The sequence below is a fragment of the Doryrhamphus excisus genome, chromosome 9 (assembly GCF_030265055.1).
Source record: "Doryrhamphus excisus isolate RoL2022-K1 chromosome 9, RoL_Dexc_1.0, whole genome shotgun sequence".
NCBI lineage: Eukaryota > Metazoa > Chordata > Actinopteri > Syngnathiformes > Syngnathidae > Doryrhamphus > Doryrhamphus excisus.
This window is the reverse complement of record NC_080474.1, coordinates 5,824,288-5,843,865: the sequence shown is the minus strand read 5'-3', so window position 1 is coordinate 5,843,865 and position 19,578 is coordinate 5,824,288. Positions and strand designations below refer to the sequence as shown.

General features: G+C 38.3%; 1 protein-coding gene and 1 long non-coding RNA gene across 5 annotated transcripts in view; one reads left to right on the top strand and one right to left on the bottom strand.

The window, feature by feature from the left end:
- Positions 1-2,652: 2,652 nt before the first annotated feature.
- ikzf2 (IKAROS family zinc finger 2) overlaps positions 2,653-19,578 on the top strand; it is a 33,840-nt gene continuing 16,914 nt past the window's right edge. Inside the window, exons 1-4 of one of the 2 annotated variants that reach the window (XM_058081638.1) lie at positions 2,653-2,782; positions 4,421-4,470; positions 15,487-15,582; positions 18,035-18,229. In XM_058081638.1, the coding sequence (XP_057937621.1) occupies positions 4,443-4,470; positions 15,487-15,582; positions 18,035-18,229 (319 nt within the window). In that variant the 5' untranslated portion in view covers positions 2,653-2,782; positions 4,421-4,442. Of the gene's footprint in view, positions 2,783-3,248; positions 3,676-4,420; positions 4,471-15,486; positions 15,583-18,034; positions 18,230-19,578 lie in introns of those variants that run through there. The other variant, XM_058081637.1, reaches the window with a different exon arrangement.
- Positions 12,311-15,112, bottom strand: LOC131135578 (uncharacterized). Of its 3 annotated transcripts, XR_009131621.1 has the most exons (5): positions 15,040-15,074; positions 14,584-14,698; positions 14,065-14,192; positions 13,142-13,185; positions 12,311-13,042 (listed from the first exon to the last, which is right to left on the bottom strand). It is a non-coding gene; the product is annotated as an uncharacterized LOC131135578 (long non-coding RNA). The 3 variants fall into 3 exon arrangements; XR_009131622.1 differs by lacking the exon at positions 14,584-14,698 and having other exon boundaries at positions 15,040-15,112; XR_009131620.1 differs by lacking the exon at positions 15,040-15,074 and having other exon boundaries at positions 14,584-14,999.

Below are 19,578 nucleotides of genomic sequence, written 5' to 3'. Positions count from 1 at the left end.
TTGCAAATTGCAAATATAAATACATCCATGTATATTCAATATGGTGATCAAATGGGTTGTTTTTGTGTTACTTTTGATGCCATTTACCGCCCGATTAACCACAGTAACAATCTTCCCATCATTCCCTCAATCCACTTTATTCGGTCATCACATCCCATTGGGGGGTCATGCTTAGATAAGAACATGTCCAGAGGCAGGTAGCTTACTAGTTTCTGCTCATCCTGGATCCACCTGCAGCTCCTCGCACGTTCTCTATTAAGGATGACCGATGGATGCAATGACTGTGATCTATCCACAAATAATCATCTCATAGCAATGTATGAGTGGGTCATGTTTCATTTAAATGGGGAGTGTGTGGACATGACAGGAAGATATAGCATTATGGATTGTATTTTAAAGATGTACTTTAGTGGCCATGTACACTGGAAACGCCATTTCAATAACTTTGATGGATAAATAGATACTGGCATCCCTCCTTTATAGCGGTTAATTGGTTATTATTTATTTTATAATTTATTGGTGAAGCACGATAAATTAATTTCAGTGTTCAATGTTGATAATTGTAATATTTTCATAGAGCATTGAAAACCTTTTATGACTTTTTAAATGTTTTTTAACATTATTAGAGCCCCTTAGAAATGATGTAAAACAACACCCCATAGTCACCATTACAGTCTTATTATTCATTATTTGCAACACATTGTGCAACTCTTATGCTGCTAAAACTTGAGACGACTGCTAGCTAGAAAGCTAGCAACCGAAGCAGTTAGCATCGAATTTATTTATTAGAAACTTTAGTAACTTAAAAGCCAAATACTTACCACTTCCACATGTCATGTGAGGATAACTTTTCACTCTAACATGTCGGACATGCCATGGCTGACTTCATGCGATGTTAAGGTAATGTAATGTAAGGTAATGTCTCAATGTTTTGAGTCTTTACTGCATACCACCTGTATTTCAATATGGTGTGAGTAAAAATAGACCATTGGTCACTAAACAGTGATTTCATATTATTATTATTATTTTTTTTAAAGAACTACACATAATTAGGGAGCAATAGCGAAATATCTGGGGGCTACAATTGTCCGGTGTCTGGTTTTATTGATTGACTGACATAGTGCATGTTAACCAGGTACCTCTGTTACATGGTAGGTCACTTATGACTGTTTTATATGTAGAGTAAGTCGCAATTTGCTTGAGGATTATGCCTAAAATGTGAATATCCATCTCGTCATTTGAGTATCAACCTACACCCAATTAGCCCAACAGCATTCTTATTTTGCTCAATTACCTTCACCCCACGATGGGGCTTATAATTGGCTACCTGGGCTACCATGTGATGGACAGCTCTGTGTAGACAGGAACAATCGGTTTGTACCGGAACTGACAGCTCAATGGGGCGTAAAAGGCCGCACCGAGACAACATAAGCTTAACGACTGCACGCCACCGATGTCAGCTCTACTGCGTATGGTGTGATCTATTTTGGGATATATTTTACAGTGGTAACTCAGTTTTTGGTCATCATCCATTCCACAGGAAAACCGAATCATAGCAAAAGCCATGATTGATCATGGTTGACAGCTGTTTTTAAAAGGAGAATTGTACATTTTGACGTATTCCAAGATCACTTCAAACTATAGACTTAAGTCTTTGTATATTAAATACAACATATCAATATAAATGGGCTGAATGGTGGATGAGTGGCGAGCATGTTGGCCACACAGTCAAGATTGAATTGAGGTTTGATTCTCCATTGGACATCTCTGTGTGGAGTTTCCCTGTTGTCCCTGTGAGTGTGTGGGTTTTCTTTGGGTCCACATTCCAATTCATATTCAGGACTGCTCATTTGTCAATATGTGCCCTGCGATTGTATGGTGACCAGTCCGGGTCTCACCCAAAACCAGATGAGCATAAAACCAGCATAAAACCAGCATAAGAATAAGCGGTGTGGAAAATGGATGATATTAAATGGAGCAATATTGCCCTCTCTCGGCGTTACGTAGTATTGCAGGTAGTGTAAATCATTTTTATTGTCACCAATAAGGTTCCATTCATTGCACACCAGTTGGCATTAGCTTGTTTGCTATAAATGACTGGAGTACTAATGTACGTGGCTAATAATTGTGTATTTCTACCCGTGTAATGGTAGTACTTTCAATTAAATCGTGTTTTTAAGTGTAAAGTTAAGCCTTATTAATTGAGTTTTTCCACATGTGTCTTTGATATTTGGTATAATAAATTGTTCACACAATTTTGTTACAAAAGAAAAACAAACTGGAACTGTAATAACCCTTACCAACCACGAGAGGGAGGGCTCGTGCCGGTGATTATGATCATGTGTTTCTTTTACCTTGATAACGGCTCCCGACGTCGCTGTTCTTTCTTAAATGACAGTTATTATTAATTACTTCAACAAATGTGCCCATGTAAGCCCATCGCGGATTTATAAGTGGTTATATGGTATGGTATTAGTCCAAATTAAAGGAGGTAAGTAAGTTCTCACCGCTCAATGTCTCCGTGGCATATACACGTAAAACCTTTGGAAGAGCATCATCAGCTCTTTTAAGTGTGTCCTGTCACTCTGCAACTCTTCTTTGCAGGAGATGGGGGGGGGGGGGGGGGGGGGGGGAAGACAGCGGTGCATCTTAACGAAAACAGCACCTCTGCCGCAGCCACGGAACCAAGCATGACGCAAGAATGACGTCTGATCCGAACCGAGGATTTCACTCTGGATCGATGTGCAACCTCATGGGATAGAATACCGTACACGAACTTCAGGTAAATATACACACATATATATAAAAATAAGACATTTTCAGTTAAAATGTATGGATATTTGATTTCAATGAAGCATTGGACGGGTTCGGTTATGTCGGATCACCTGTTGCCTGGCAGGCGCTCCGTCTGAAACCACACAACGGAGACAGTTAAAAAAATAATAAAAAGCAAAACTTTTAAAATTTCCCCTCATATATTTAATATTGCAATCAATTTTGCTTTAGATTAGGGATTCAATTACATGTAAATTAATATTCAATTGATAATTTCAAATCAAAAGTGCCCAATATAATTAAAAATTATTGAAATATAAGTCAAAATCAGTCAAAACTTCATATTTTTATATTGTGCAGGCGTGCCTAATGTGCATGCATGCATCACTACATCATTACCAGCTTGCACCGCAACATGCGAGGCGAGCCGCACCACGCAGCTCCGACACCAAGTGAGTCATGTTTCCAACACGAAAGTTTCTTTCAACACCGACTACCAACGGATTTTCCAGTCCCTTGAAAGGAGACTGGCTGCTCCCTGTCGCGATGGCTAATTCCTTAGGAACCGGTGGATCCAGTTTGATCCATCCCTCTTGCCTCTTTCCTTCTTACAAGCCCGTCAACTCTTGCTTTTCCGGCGTTCTTTGGGTCGAGTCAGGTCTGCGTATAGAACTTTCCCGGACAGATATTATATTTTTAATTGGCACAGAAGAAGACGTTGTGCCACCTGTGAGATGCTGCTGATTCAAATATGCAGAACTTTCCTGCATTATTCAGAAATCACTAGAACTAAATAAGTGATTTTGGATTTTAAAGTCAGGTGGGAGACGACAGATCATCCCCTCCCTTAGTCCTTGACTGAAATTACCAGCTAATTTTGCCCAGGAGAGACACTTAAAGGTAATTATATCAACCTGATTTTCATTCTTTCAGCTTTATTAATCTCTTATAACTCCATATTCTTCCCAGTTCATGTTAGGAATCATGTAAAAAACTATAAGAGGTTATTGGCAACATGACACTGACTTAAACTGTGGCCATTGTAGTCTAATTTCCATATTAAAACTCAAAATATACTTGTAAATAAATTATATATATATGTATATATATATATATATGTATATTAATACACCATAAAGTGAAATGTTTTCTATACGCACAGTGGAGGTTTTAATATACAGTATTTTTAAATTCACATAACAACTTTATTATTGTGTAGCAGAAATTGCTAAAATTGAGCTTTGTTACATGTATTATATAAGACAGTCTCTGTTACTATGCAACCAGTTGTTTGGCTGCATTACTGATTGTTTCACCACGTGTTTATTCATAAAATATATAATGTGAAGTTACATATTACAGCACATGATCAGCTCCGTCCAAAACAAGAAATAACGTATGATTCATCCATTATAGGTAAACAAGCGCCTCATCAATGACCTATTATCGATCATATCATTCACACATGCAAAAAAGAGCTGTTAAAAACAAGAAATATCGACTCAAAATCATACTTCGGCACCCCTATGTATTGCACCCACACTTTTAAATCATGGCCGCTAAATTAAAAGGAAAATATGTAAGATATTAAACGCGTATGTGCAAAAAGTTGAAATTAAAGTAAGTGTGATTGTCTTTCCTTCAGCTGCTGGATCTTTGCACGGGAAATGGAGGCGCCCAATGTCTACTCTGCTAGTAAGTGCTTTTATTGTTTTATCTATACATTCAGTGCCAAGCAAAATCCATTGCAAGGACACGAGAGAAGTTATGGAAGACAAAGAATCCTTTTGGTGATGCTGGCCATCTTCCAGTTTAGTCAAATTTCAAGACAAATTTTTCTATTAGAAATAATGGAACTAGACCAGCGATGATTGCTCTAAGACTACAAGGGAAGCTTCCCCACATTTCATTGACTAAATATGCATTAGGATAGCTTCATCTTTTGTTCAGAATAAGCTACTTTTCGCAGGGAACTGAAGTGAGTTCTGTGCCATTCATCCCCGCAGCGCGATGGCGCTTTAACACAGTGGCTGTGTTCGAAACCGCATACTTACCTACTACTCATACTAACTATTTGAGTATGTAGTGTGTCTACACTGGCAGTATGCGATTTTTGAGTATGCAAGAAGTTTCCAGATGCATACTGCATTCGTCAGAAATGTTGATTATGTATCATCAGCTTACTACTCACACCCAAATAACCCATGATGCAACGCGACGTGACGGCACCGCGAAAAAAAAAAAAACGTTGGCTAAACACTGAGCAGCAGGATGGACCAAACGGTGGTGTCAAGCAGGATATATTGCGAGTTGGTTCGCTTCTTGTTTTCAAAGTAAAAGCAGTGATTTATCACTATGGTTTTTTGTATGAGAAAAGTAAGGGGGTGTTTTATTTGAAAATAATCGAAAGTGCGTTGCTCACTTCAGCTAGCTTAAATTTTGTCGAATTCGTCCAAATGAAATTGTAAATGGTTGGTATTTGGATAAATAAATGGGACACTCGGGATCTAAACGGCCACTTTCTCGTCTGATTAAAAACAAAATCTTAATAAAGTGATGTATTTAAAGAGTTTAGAGCTAAAGTGATTTCGGCTCGGGTAGGAGCGCAATGCATTGTGGGTATCATGTAGTACGCTGTAGTGTAAACGCTTTGCATACTTGCTTGATGGATTGGGTATGCAATATGGAGTGTGGATAGTATGGGCATGGAAGTATGTAGTAGTAAGTATGCGGTTTCGAACATAGCCCCCCAGACGCTGAGCGTCTACTGACTTGGAAGGGAGGCTTAGAGTGGGTTGTTCCACGACACAAAACTAAACTGGACGGTCATTGTATAAAAGCTGGGCTCGGACAGTCAGTGTCTCTGGGGGTCAACGGGGCGGTGGGCTGTCCCAGACACTTGGCTTCTGCATGATGATTGGATGATCTGTCTGGATCGGCATCCCTTTTTGATTGACAGTGAAATGACTGAATCAGCGGTATAAACCTCCACCAGAGCATTTTCCAATTTTTTTCATTCCATTGTTCTAAACCACATAAACTTGTGCCTGGGGGGCCTACCTCGCAATGCGATTTCATCCAGCCCACGGAACTGTTTAGAAAATAGCATTGAGTTGGCCCCGCTCCCGGACGTTATCAAACAAAGTATAAGTCAATGATTCCTCCAGTATAAACTATTCTGGAATCTAGATTTGAATAAATATCATACATGGTACAAAATTCACAATCATTCTTAATAAGGGTACCAGAATCAGACCAACAGTCCAAATTATTTAACTGTACATGACTAAAACAGCAACATTTTATCTACTAAAACCTGTCTGTAGAAAACAACATGTTAAAAAGGCATAGGATAGTCCAAAGTGATCACTTTAACTACAGCAAAGCATGATGGGAAATGGACAATCTCCCCATTCCACAGCTACAAATGCTTCTGGGTTACATACACTATCTCACAGATTGCAATGTAGATGCAGCTTTTGAATGACAAAGAGGTGGTCGAGCAACAATTAACTTTATTGAAACAAACAACTATGCCAAAACAACTAAAGCCGACAACAACCTTCCTCAGAAAGTAGAAATGAATAGACACAAAAAAGCCCATTTCCCCCACTCCGATGTAAAATGCCTATGTGGGTGGGGGTAATGTCCAGTTTGGCCCGCAATGTAAAGTTGGCTTTGAGTTTTGGCCTCCTTTTGAGTTGGACACCCCTGTTCTAACTTGATCTGGGGACTCTAGCGATCCCCAGCGACTTTGTCTTCATTAAAAACAACTAGCATTGCGTTTGGCATCTCTCATCACTTTGTGATTTCTTTCCTCAAAGAGCACGTCATGATTCCTCACACACAGATACTCCGGAATTTACATATACATACATACATAGTATATGCAGAGTCTTGGCATATAATAAGACTACATTTGTAAAAGGTGATCTAAAAGGATCATCTTCAAGGTCACACTTCACAGTAACATTCTTAACTTGCATTCTAGTGTATAAATAATTATACTAGTGTAGTAACCCTTCGTTCATCGGTAAATTGCTTCCAAATTTCCACCAAGTAGGATTCTTTATTTATTAATGTAATATTTTCATCCTTAGAGCATATAAATCCTGTGTACAGCCTTCCAATTTAACATGATTAGAGCCCTTTAGACATTAACTAACAACCCTATAGTCCAATTGACACTCATATTATCCGATATAGTAGACATAACAAGAGAAAATAAGACAGAGAATATAAGTAGTAAAAACAAATAAAAGAAATGGGTATAAATAAATAATAAATAAGGGTATAAGTAAAACCAAAAAAAAGTAAAACCATTCAAAACTGAAGGAAAAGAGGACTACACAACTCATGCTGAGTTAAAAGCCAGAAAATAAAAGTGGGTATTAAGATGAGACTTAAACATTCAACTGCAGAGGCCATTTTTACATGAGTGGGGAGGGTGTTCCACAGCTTTGGGCCCACTACAGAAAAGGCCCGGTCTCTACTGGTCATAAGTCTCGTCTTAGGCCCACTAGTTGGAAGTGGCCTTCGGACCTCAATGAGTGCGCTGGAGTGTAAATTTTGATGAGGTCCGTTGCTCAGCTCAAGGTCTGTCTCCCCCAACCTTTCTTCTCCCTTATGTAGTCTTTGTGAAACTTTGATCAACACGGGTCCTCTATGGTTTTCTTCTTGTTTCTTGGTTCCATTTGGTCTGCTTCCTCAAGGGAAAATGTATTGCATTGTGATTCCTTCCCCTGAGTGTCATGTATTGCACATGTGGAGCTTCTCTCACACAGTCGTGTTAACTCTCATCCATCATTCATTCATTCATTTTCTACCGCTTATCCTCACAAGGGTCGCGGGCGTGCTGGAGCCTATCCCAGCTGTCTTCGGGCGAGAGGTCGCCAGCCAATCACAGGGTACATATAGACAAACAACCATTCACACTCAATTTGGAGTCGCCAATTAACCGAGCATGTTTTTGGAATGTGGGAGGAAACCGGAGTACCCGGAGAAAACCCATGCATGCTGTGGGGTCCGCGCGCTAACCACTTGACCGCCGTGCAGCCCTCTAGGTAATCATATTAATATAAAAACAGTCTAGAATATATAACGTTTATCTGTACTAATAGATATTGACATTATGAGATATCCGTCCTACTGAAAGCCTTTCCTACAAAAAAATTGTCTTGGTAGAGAATTCTGAAAGTTGGTCATTAACAAACCTGATTGTTCTGATACATACATTTTACATTACAGAGCCAATTCCTTCCCTTGAACTGGATACAAACATAAAGGCATTCAGGAAGTACTATATTACACATTATCCATATTATACTTACTATTGCTGCGTATACATACACTATATAGCATACCCATGTTATCGCTATCATTGGATGTTAGCTTATGACTACTATATCCTTTCACATGTCATGACATAAAAGCGTTCATAACTTGTTAAAAATATTGCAAAGATAAAAATGATTTGATAAAAAAAACAGGACTTTACAACTATTTGATTTGTTTACCAAGCTTAAAATCGCTGTCAATTGTGATGCTAGGGCATGGTTTTTGAGGGGGCCTACGCACCAAAGGAATGCTGGTGTTATTACGCAGGATCACCTCTGTCATGCCCTAATTGAGCATTCAGAATTTTTCAGCCACCCAGACCTTGACGTCATGAAAGCACTCAAGAAGGGGTGTCGGGATTTGTGAGCGGGATTTGTGTATCTGCATAAAAGTGACAGGAGCTGCCATACTTTCTAAATATTGTGCTAAATGGGATCAGGTTCAGAGCAAACAGGATGGGACCAAGAATTGAGCCCTGGGGAATCTCCACAAGCAAACCCACAGAATTCAAAGCACAAAACAAACCTTGGTTTGCGTCAAAACTTTTCAAAAATATTACAAGTTTTTTAAGCACATTTCTCCAGAAATTTTAGGTTGACAATTCTACTTTTAGTTATCGTGAAATCGTCGCACTGATTGTTCTTGACGACTGACATCTTGTAGATGCAAACGAGTGTCACCACCTGTGTCAACAATTTAAGGGATTTTCCCACGAAGCAGCCTTTTTCCTGTTCACACCAAAATGAGAGCAAAACAAGCATTATTGACATCCTGTTTTAATGTCGCAAAGCCTGGATGTGTACTTTGTGGTGCTCCATTACTCTTTGCTGGTTTCCTTTCAGCAGGTTTTTAACTCAATGCAATAGAAACCTGCTCGTCGTTTGTTCATGACATTGGTGAGGACTTTTAGAGCTCATATGAGTTTGTGCCAAACATGTGCTGTGAGTTAGCATAAAATATAACATTGTTTCACATGAATATTAGTGTCTAAGCATCTATTTCAATATCTTTATTGATTTATTTGTTGTGTTATTTTTGGGTGCACCATGAGTGAGGTTGGTGACCTGGATTGATAAACTCAACTGGTTTGTGATATTAAGGTGATATTCCTGTTCAAGTTTGCTCTGGACTACTTTTTATGTGAGCGATACCAATGTAGGGCAAATTAGATGTGTTTTATACCAATAAATGGCCTAATCATTATAAGCTAGCGGGATTTCCACCAATGAAACAATAATGTTTTTATTAACAGATCTACAAATTTGCGGGGTATATAGTTTGCAAAGTCTACAATATCTACTGTATGTTTATAATCAAATGAACATGTGAGTATGACTCAGAGCTGTGATATGCAGCCTTACGGTGTATCAAATTGCGTGGGAATTATATATTTGTGTGAACGAACCTTGAGAAGGCGTGCTTTTAGTGTTTGAGGGACGGAAGGAGGAAAACCATGAAACTGAAATGCTTCATTTGCTTTGTCGCATGTTCTGATAGATAATCATCAATACGTTCAGTTTGTTCGTGGCAGGTTGACATGAATGCTTTCAGCCCTTAAACAAATGCTTTTTTATATACACGAAAAGATATGAATATGTACTCAAAAATTTTCACATTCTTTGGAATGTGAACTTTTCGTCAGAATGTGAATGAGGCCAAACTAAACCACAATCTTTTCAGACATCTTTCACAATCTTTTAGTAATATAATCATAATTATACATGTAAATTATGGTTAATTCTTACAAATGTTGCATTCAGCAACAGTGTTTGTTGCGGCACCTGTGGTGTTAGTTCCTATGTATGCGTGTGTATTTGGTGTGTTTTGAATCCGCTGAAGGGTTTGGGTTTGACAGGAAAAACCACATCCCTTCCACTTTGGAGAATAATTGCGTCCTTGCCACCAGCAGATGTTGTGAGTGTGTGACTCCTATGTTGACAGCATTACACTACAGTTTCATATTGGGACTTTTGGAACAATGATTCATGATTTAGGCCGATCATACATGAGTGACGTATGACAAGTTCTTGTCATGTAATGCTTGAACCTCAGCTTTAGTTACCATATATTTCAGGGGTGTCCAAATTTGGGGATGTTTTTTGTTTTTTTGGAGCATCACCAGTGGAAATATTATGTAAAAAAAAACATATAATATATTATATATATATATATATATATATATATATATATATATATATATATATATATATATATATATATATATATATATATATATATATATATATATATATATATATATATATATAAATAATAATATATATTAATATATAATATAAATATTATTACATTTACAAGAAGAAAGTTTAACTATTTGGAAAATTAAGTTAAAATACATTTAATGAAATTTATAATTTTGCAACATTGTCATTATGAGGAAATTATTATTATATTAATTAATATTATTATATCATTTTAGTAAAACAAAGCTTAAATCTTGAATGGCTAATTAGATTTTTTTAAGTTAAAATATTGTGGAAAAACAAACAAAACAACAAGTTATAATGTTTTGACATTTTTTTTTTAGAAAAGGAGAATAAAGTCCAAATATTATTGAATAAAGTCATCATTAGGTGAAGTTTACAAGAATGTTGTAATAGTTGGAAATAGTTGGAACTGCAGAAATTGAAAACACGGCTGTCATTTTATTACAATAAAGTAAAATGAAAAAAAATAAAAATGAAAATAATTCAACCTTGTCTGAGACGTATTTCTTTCAATGACATAAATTGAATATTTGGCATTCTTTAGGTGTGTATTTGTGGGCTAGACCAAAGTGGTTGATTTTACATGAGAGTAAAGCCAAACAGTAAAGCCAACAGTGCTGTTGTCTTAACATCCTATTTTCCGCCTCTACTATTTCTGCTATTTTTCTGTTTTTTATCAGTGATGGTCTCTTTGTCTTCTTGTCCTTCCATCTCTTTTGTGCAGTTGATTTGAATGAATCACGTCATATGCAACTCATACATAACCAGGCTTTTGTACTGCCTGTCACTAGCTCCATGTACCCTTTATCACCTGTAGTACCTTTTTTAATGGGAAAAGATGGAAATAAGGGCAAAATGTCGTAATTTCATGGGAGAAAACGATAGACCGTGTTTTTATGACGTTATAAACGAAAAACCTCCTCATGGACAGGATCTCTGATTCGCCACGAGACAGGACTCCACACTTCTTCCATAGAATTATCTTCCAAGACATTTTCATCCCCTTTAAAGGCAAGTTGTAACATAATATGGACCAATCGTTAGTTTTGTCTCTACTCCTTAACGGGGTCTGAAAAGTCACTAAAGGTAGTGACAAAGTCAATGGCAGCACTGGGTTGTACAAATGCTCTAAGCAGAAATGCAAATTTGATTGGCAGGTAGAGTCATGTAGGACACAACACCGGCTAGAAGCAGGACAGCTTTAATGTTGCCCAGCAGGTAAGCTGACAACAGACTTTTAATCCGTTTGCTCATAAGGCAGAGGTAAGATAAGTAATATCCAGAATAAATTTACCATTTCCAGGACATTAGATATTTTTTTCCCTCATTTTCCATATGTTTTCAATGACTGGAAAATCGTTTGGTCATTTTTAGTTTTTTCCAGAAAAACAGAGGAGTCCGTCTTGTTCATATACCCACAACTTAACAGACTACAGCTTTGTAAAATGCAAAAAAATAAGTAGGCTTCGCTACACATATTAAAATAAAGTTCGGGTCTTTGCAAATTTCAGACCCGCCAACAAGACACAGCATGCATTTTGACCCTTACACTTAAATACATGATTCGCTGCTCCAAGGAATGCATTTTCTAGTTTTAGTTTCCTTGTACAAAGTGGATCTATTCTGCTTTTTCCACTTTTCTGACCTATAAATGTAGTTAGAATGTTGTATTCTTGTGTTAAATTATGCCAAAGTTTCAGATAATGAGGTTTGTGCATTTGGAAGTGAGCCCTGAAAGAAGTTTAGAATTGCTCAAAACGCTTGGTTTCAAAGGCGTGGTAAAACTGTTCCTTTGTGATGTCACAGAGGGCAGACTTCCTTATATGGTTCATAGTTAGGAAGCACTTTGGTCTTTTGATGAATCACAGCGGAGTGGGCATGCGGAAGAAATTAAAACACACCATGGAAGCACAAATCAAAGGAAAAATTCAGATGGAATAGGTGCAGATCCTGGAAAATCTAAAAAGTATTCTGTACGGGTGTAGCTGCTCTATAGGAGACCACAACTCAATACAAAGGGTCGAAAAAATGAGCATAATAGGTCCCCTTTAATGAAGCCTTTAGTCTCTGCATGTAGCGTGAGTTGCAGCTCCAAAAAAATCATCAAGCTGCCGTTAAGGCTGTGATTTGTAGGCTTGTACTACATTATTTCCTGTCTGTGTAAGACTCATTCATAGAGCAGACAGCCCACCTCATCTCTTACAATGTTGTATCTACTTACTGTTGTTATGCATAAATGAGTTCCCACTGCAATAACACTCTCCTTCTTCTTTAATTACCATCGTTCGCTCGGGATCAGAAGCTAGCAGGCTAAGTCCACACAAACACAGATCTTTTTTAAAAAGCTCTCCCATAAAATGTCTTAAGGTCGGCAGGTTTGCAATTGGTCTGACTGTTGTCATTGTAAACCTCTATAACCTCAAGTCTTCTTGGAGTTCATTTTTAGGGGATCATTCTCTTTTTTTTCCACATTTGAGCCAACATAACGCAAAAACCTTTGTTCAAAGTCACCGTTTACTTTACCTTAGCTCTCTGTGTTCACAGTCATGGAAAATTCTTTAAGACAAATCTGGGCCAGCCCTGTCCCTGGGACAGCGTTACCAAGGGGTTAGCTCACTCTGGTCACCTGAGATTTCCTCCAAGCATTGCAACCTGAGCCCAGACCTAAGGATGGATCATGGACAGCATCGCCCAGGGTGCCCCTCCTAGGAGAACGATGCCAGTAGAATTAAACTAAGTTGAATTAACACAGAAAGTGGAAACAATTAATGTATTTTTTTCATTATCGCAGGTGTCAAACTCACAAATTGTAGTAGATGTCTGTTCTTGATGACTCACTCTCTGGTTCCTAGGGATGGGACAGCTGGGTCAGTTCAGGTGTTTGCCTGTAGTCACTGTATTGTTTAAGTGACCCTGATGGAGAAGGCTGTAAGGGGATAAGGCATTTGTTTTCTCTCCCTCTGAGTGGACAGGGGCTATCCATAGCCTGAAGTGCTGAGAGGTTGCAATCTGATCCATGTTTGCCGGACAGTTGGATCCCATAGTTACATAAGGACAGTTCAGTTAGCTTCCTTTGGCATTCAGAATTGCCATGCAATGAAAAAAGACTGAGAATCAACTATCTTTTAAGAAAAAAACTTCTCTATTTCTACAAATTCAATGCATTCCCTTTACCTGCAAGGTTACTTTTTAATTCATAAGTCTCACCTCCGATGTACCCAAGGTCTGTAAGAACCAATGCATTGGTTCTTACAGACCTTGGGTACTTCTAAGTGACAAGCATCACTGTTCTCTTAAAAATGGTGGGTTAAAAACCAAAACCAATTTGTGTAGTTTCCCAACACAGCACTGGTTAAATATTGGCCAACAAATTGGGTTTGTTCCCTTAATACAACTGTTGGGTTGTTCATACAACCCAATTCAGGGTTCATACGTATATAGTATACTACACTACTGGGTTCTTTAAACCCAGCAAGTCGATGTGCTAATATGCAATTCTTACTTTTTAATATTATAATGATACGTATTATTTGTAACAATAAATATTTACTACAATTCAACATTTACAGAATACTGTAATATAAAAACTCACATGACATTTTCAGAGCAGGGAGATATCGTCCACCATTTTGAACGGTATTTGGTATAACTTAGTTGGGGATCTAACTTATGACCTTTCATACATACACTAATTAAAAAAAAAACAGAAAAAAATTTTTTTACTCACGTTTCTCCACATTTTTCCACAAGGTGAGACACCACCAAAGTCCGCACTGTGGCAAGCCTTTCCTCTCCTGTGATCAGTTTTTCTATAGACTTGCCCTCAGGCACAGTCCAAAGTGCAGCGCAGATATCCTGATAGAATACAGACAAAAAGGCAAATAAACTACATGCATTGCTGTTGTCCAGCTCCAGCTAAGTTGTCCACCCCTGTATTGGACAGTAAACTACAGTAAACTACTTAACTACTACAGTTGAAATACAGCAATAGATATTTTAATCACAAGATGGTGCACTCAGTGTTAAAAACTGTCACTGTAGCTTGGTACCAATGCCTACCTAGTCCCATTCATTTCCTATGTAAAGGGCATATAGCAGGCACATAATGACAATATATAGCATGACAACATAATGTTGTCACCATTATTATTATTACCATTATTTATATAATGGTAAAACAATAAAATTAATAATTGTGGCCCATAAAATTAAGATGAAAATTCAGATGACTTATAAAGTAGCTTACCTCGACATTACCTCGCTTGACATTTTACAACACTCGTCGAATTCGCACCCAAACTAGCTAAAAGTGGACTGATGTTGGCTAACTAGCTGATGCTCGCTAGCATGCAGCGGGCTAGCTAAAAAAAAAAACACAGATTCACCACAACGCTCAGATTGATTCACATAAAACGCCAAATTGACGAGATAACTAACGTTGTCCTCCTAGCTATAACACATTATGCATGTCTCTTGTCATTTCAAGTACATAGTTTGGTTCCTACATACGTAGCTTGCTACGTTTCAGGAAATGACGTTTATGCTAGTAACGTTAGCTAACAGTTAGCTTGCTAACGTACCAATTGATTCCTGGAGCTAGTACTCAACAGTGCTTCACAAACTAACATCTTAACTATATGCAGCTTTATATAATAATATAAAGTCAACTATACGGTAAAACAATAGTGGGCATGTAACAAACATTGCATTGTGCTGAATTTCGTCTCCTTAGATGAGATGTGTGGTCGGAACAAAGATGTCGGGTTGAGTTTGTGAGCAGTACTTTAGTGCGCATGCCCAAACATCTACTTTTGGGTAGTCCAAAATAAACTAACATTATAGAAAATACAACCCAACAGCTAATAACTTTTTTTCCAAACCGAGATAACCAAGCGAATTGGTTTTTCAGAATACCCAATTCAATGAAAATAAACCAATTGAATTAACCAACAGACTCAACCTAGCTGGCTGACTCCCTATTTGAATTTGTTCATGGTCATTAGTCATATTTTGAGTATGTTATTGGAGTAAATTATATATTTAAATGAATAAAATGTTTGTTATTTTAAAAAAAATACACATTTCGGCACTTGTGGGTCTCTTTTGAGCAACAAAATTAATATTATTGACTTTTTTCTTTGACTTTTAGGTAATGGCCAGTGCTCACCCGGTAAGGAGAAGACAAAAATGTCAACACCAAACAACAATGGCCAAAATGATCCTTATGTTCGGAATTGCCCTAATGGTGAGTGCCCAATTCTACAGTATACACACATTGCATTAAATGTATATAATTAACAAAGAGTGTACAAATGATGAGTGATGTCACGAATTGTTCCCTCAAACGTGAGATGTGTTGCATGGAAACACATACTTGGCTGTACTGTACTTGCAATGAACAGAGCTGTGACATTTGTCATAGAAATTATTTCAAGTAATCCTCAGTTGACCGCTTGAAACATTCCACTCAGTCGTACTGGAGGAGACGGATGTGAAGATGCAAGGTCTGCTCCTTGTTGCCAGGATACAGCCGTGAGGACGAGGCTCGTTCATAATGTTCGTCCTAAAGTGGAACCATACATTGCAAGCATCATGAATGGAGGAGCTTCCTTGACAAGTCTGCCGCTAATTTCTTTCACAACTATTGTTTTGTTCGACCTTCACGGGTCTTGAAAATGAAGCCGCTACTGTAGCCTGAGGGGACAGCTAAATTATGTAGTCATATCGGTGAAGCAGACGTTAAACAACAGGATGTAGTCACAGCGTTATTTTTGCTGTTGTAAATCCCAAAACCGGGTCGTCTGGACAAGTAAGTTTTCATGTCTTGGCATTTTCACACCATTACCTACAAAAAGCCCCTTTTACTTTATTTCACACCAGAGGCAAGATAAGTATTTTACAGACTTCTATCTCTCATACTGCAAATTGTCATCGCATCAAATGGACATGATATTGTTAGCATTTGCTTTTATTATAAAATATATTGTGTGTTTTAATGCAAATATATAGACCATGTCTGTTTCACTGTTTTAAAAAAATAAGTATTGGGACACTTGGCCATTATACTTACAGTATATAGGTAATATCGTGTATGAATTTGCTCCCACTTTGCAGTTTTGACCGCCTCAATTCTCCTGGAAAGTTAGTCTGTGGGAATTGTCATCCATTCACCCAGAAGAACATTTATCAGCGATCACTGATGTGGGACCTGAGTGATGCCCTTTTGGCTCACCATTTCTGTTCATCCCAAAGGTGTTTTAATGGGGGTTGAGGTCACGGTTCTACACTAAACTCAACCAAGCATGTTCTTAAGGCATTCCTGTGTAGAAGAACATCCATCAGGAGTCAGGTCTTTACCCATCCCCTAGACAATTTCTGGAAGATCCCGGTGAGGGGGTCGGACCAGAAGCTGTTTTGCTCCAGCAAAATGGGAGAGAGGTTTTTAATTTTTTATTTTAAATATTTAAAATACTTGTGAATCTATTAAAATGGCCTATGTGAATATTCTCATTCATTCTGGTTATTGTATTCACAGGGCATTCAATCGATAGCAACTGGACTGTTCAGGTTGTCTTTGAAGACGTTTCATCTCTAATCTGAGCAGGCTTCATCAATTTATGCTTAAGGACTAGGTGGGACACACCAGTCAGACTAAATAGGACACCTCAAGTCTGAAAGTTTGGTGCCAGATCTAATCTATTTCTCTCCTAAAGGGGTTCGGTAGTTTATACAATTTACACAACTACAATGCAATCGTTTCCTGGTGGGTCGACAGGTATGCCTTAAGGTCACCTTGGCCCACATAATTTGCTACGTACTAAACCTTCAGTACAGAAAAAACATACAACCCTGGATTTTTTTGGTTCAGACTCACTGGCCCCACACCCCATTATGAGCCTGCTTTATTTTTTTGTAAACTGTCCAAGGTTGGGTTTGAACCCCAGTCCTTTGGCTTTAAATTGAGACACGTGTACCATTACTGGCCACCAAATGAGCGAAATCTGTTATTTTATTCTCTAAGTGACACTCAGACTAGCCTGATGCTGCATGTACTTATCATGGCAGTGATAAACACCCTGCGATTTTGCAAATAAGCGCCCCCTCCATAGGCTATCACTGTGCCAACCGCTGCCTTAAGAGCAGTGCTTTGTGCATTGTGGCAGTTATGGTCAAACAAAACTGTTCCCACAATGTAACCAAATAAGCAAGTAAAGAAAATGTACAGTTGTCCAAAGTGTTTTGGTAAGATGACAAATCAGGCTGGAGTCAAGCCCCCCGTTGAGTTTAGTTCAAACTCCGCTATGTGCACAACTACTATCTCCACACATGCACAGACACAATTTCGCAATGTCATACCCTCATCATTGCGCCCGTGTCCATTGCTAAGAAGCTATAAAAGACGGGGCCTCAGACACTCCTTCTCTCCCTGGAGACAGCCAGGAACCAGCCCAGCCTGTTTCTCTTCCTCTTTTTCTCTTTTTTTGGCACTGTGTCAGTCCATCCTAAATCGGCCTACATGTTGAGTTGCCTAGTTATACTGTATCCTCCATTCAAGTCAACCAATGAGCAAATTCAGCCCATCGTCCCAACACTCGGTTCTCAGCCTGTTTATTTTTTCTATTCTGTTCTGTCATCTGGATAATTGGTGTTAAATAATGTAAATTGTGCATTAAAGAGTGTCCCTTTTTGTTTTCAAGAACTGGCTGATAAACAAATCAAACAAGAAGAAGACACAAATGAGGAGGCTGAAAACACAAGCCCGGCACATGAGGACCAAAGAGGAGAGGAAGGGGCTTCTGTGGGAGAATCCATGAGTGGGAGCCCGAATAATACACCAGACAGAATATCTGGACATAGTATGACCTCAGAAGCAGTCAATCGACAACCAAACGGTACTAAAACAAAACAAAGCACCGTTTTTCCTTGTCTTTAAATTGAGTCATGTGCTGTCTTTAACATGGGGTGTGGAATGCTTTCTTTTTATTGTGTTGTTTTGTTCCCAGGCAATGGCTTAGACTTGAAATTATTATCAGGGAAAAATATCCTCGGAATCCCCCGCAACCTGTTTTAACTGACGCCATGACGGCCCCGGTTGTCACAGCATAGGATCACATTTCTCTTTTCCAACCGACTGCTGATCAAATGATTTTCCATTGGAGCAAAACAGTGTAGCCATGTGCAACAAATCCAACTTCCCAGAGGTGTGGACTCAGGTCACTGACTCAAGTCTGATGACTTTGGACTCGATTTGACCGTATCATCAAATTCTTGCAATTCGACTTGGACTTCACAGAGTGTCTTGAGTGAAATTTGCCCTCATTAAAAGAATTCAAATTGCAAATTATGAGGTCATGGTATTTTATTTGGTAGGCAATTAACAGTGCTTATGACTTGTAAGGACTTAAACATTCCATGCCTATGATTTCGGACCTGACCAGACCAGTCTTGGCTTACCTTGAGACTTGACTTGGCACTTGCAAAATGGAGACGTTCTCCCACCTCGACTACTTCCTGTAGGAGAAGAGGGAACCCAACCCAATGTGGCGCCCTCGGCGAGATTTTATATGGAGCCCCCATCCGTTGTATTGTTTTTACATTTCCTTTAATTTATAAGATATTGCTGTTTATTATTTATTACACGCCAAAAAATAAAACAAATTATACTATATACAGTACAAAAATTAAAATATAGTCATCTCTTGCGATATTGCTGTTTGACAAACTAATAATTAATTAATGATTGCTGTTTTGTAGTAGACTGTGGCCAATTATTATTATTCCAAAAATATTGAAAAGACAAGTTCTATGTAGTATTCTGGTCACTAGACAGTAATATCAGTAATATTACAAGACATGACGTTAAGATAACATCTGTTAAGATAACAGATACGTAACATTACCTTTCACACTGCATGGAGACTGGCTACTGAGCCAAAAAAAAAGTTCTCCTCTCATTCGGTGTGGAAATGGTATTTTTTTGGCTTCTTTGTCTTTCTTCCCCACTCTGTTTGAAACATTTTCTTAAGTATAGAACAAGTAAATTGCAGAGGCTAACTAGTTAGCTCACTCGCTTGCCGTCTATGATGGCCCTGCAGTGATACTGCAATGACTATCAACACATTTATTTTGGTACCTAATTTGCATTTAAAAGAAAACAGGAACACATTTCACAAAAATTGGGTTATGTTGAGTGACGTCACCACATTTGCTAATATCTAAAGTAATTATTGCCGTAAACCGA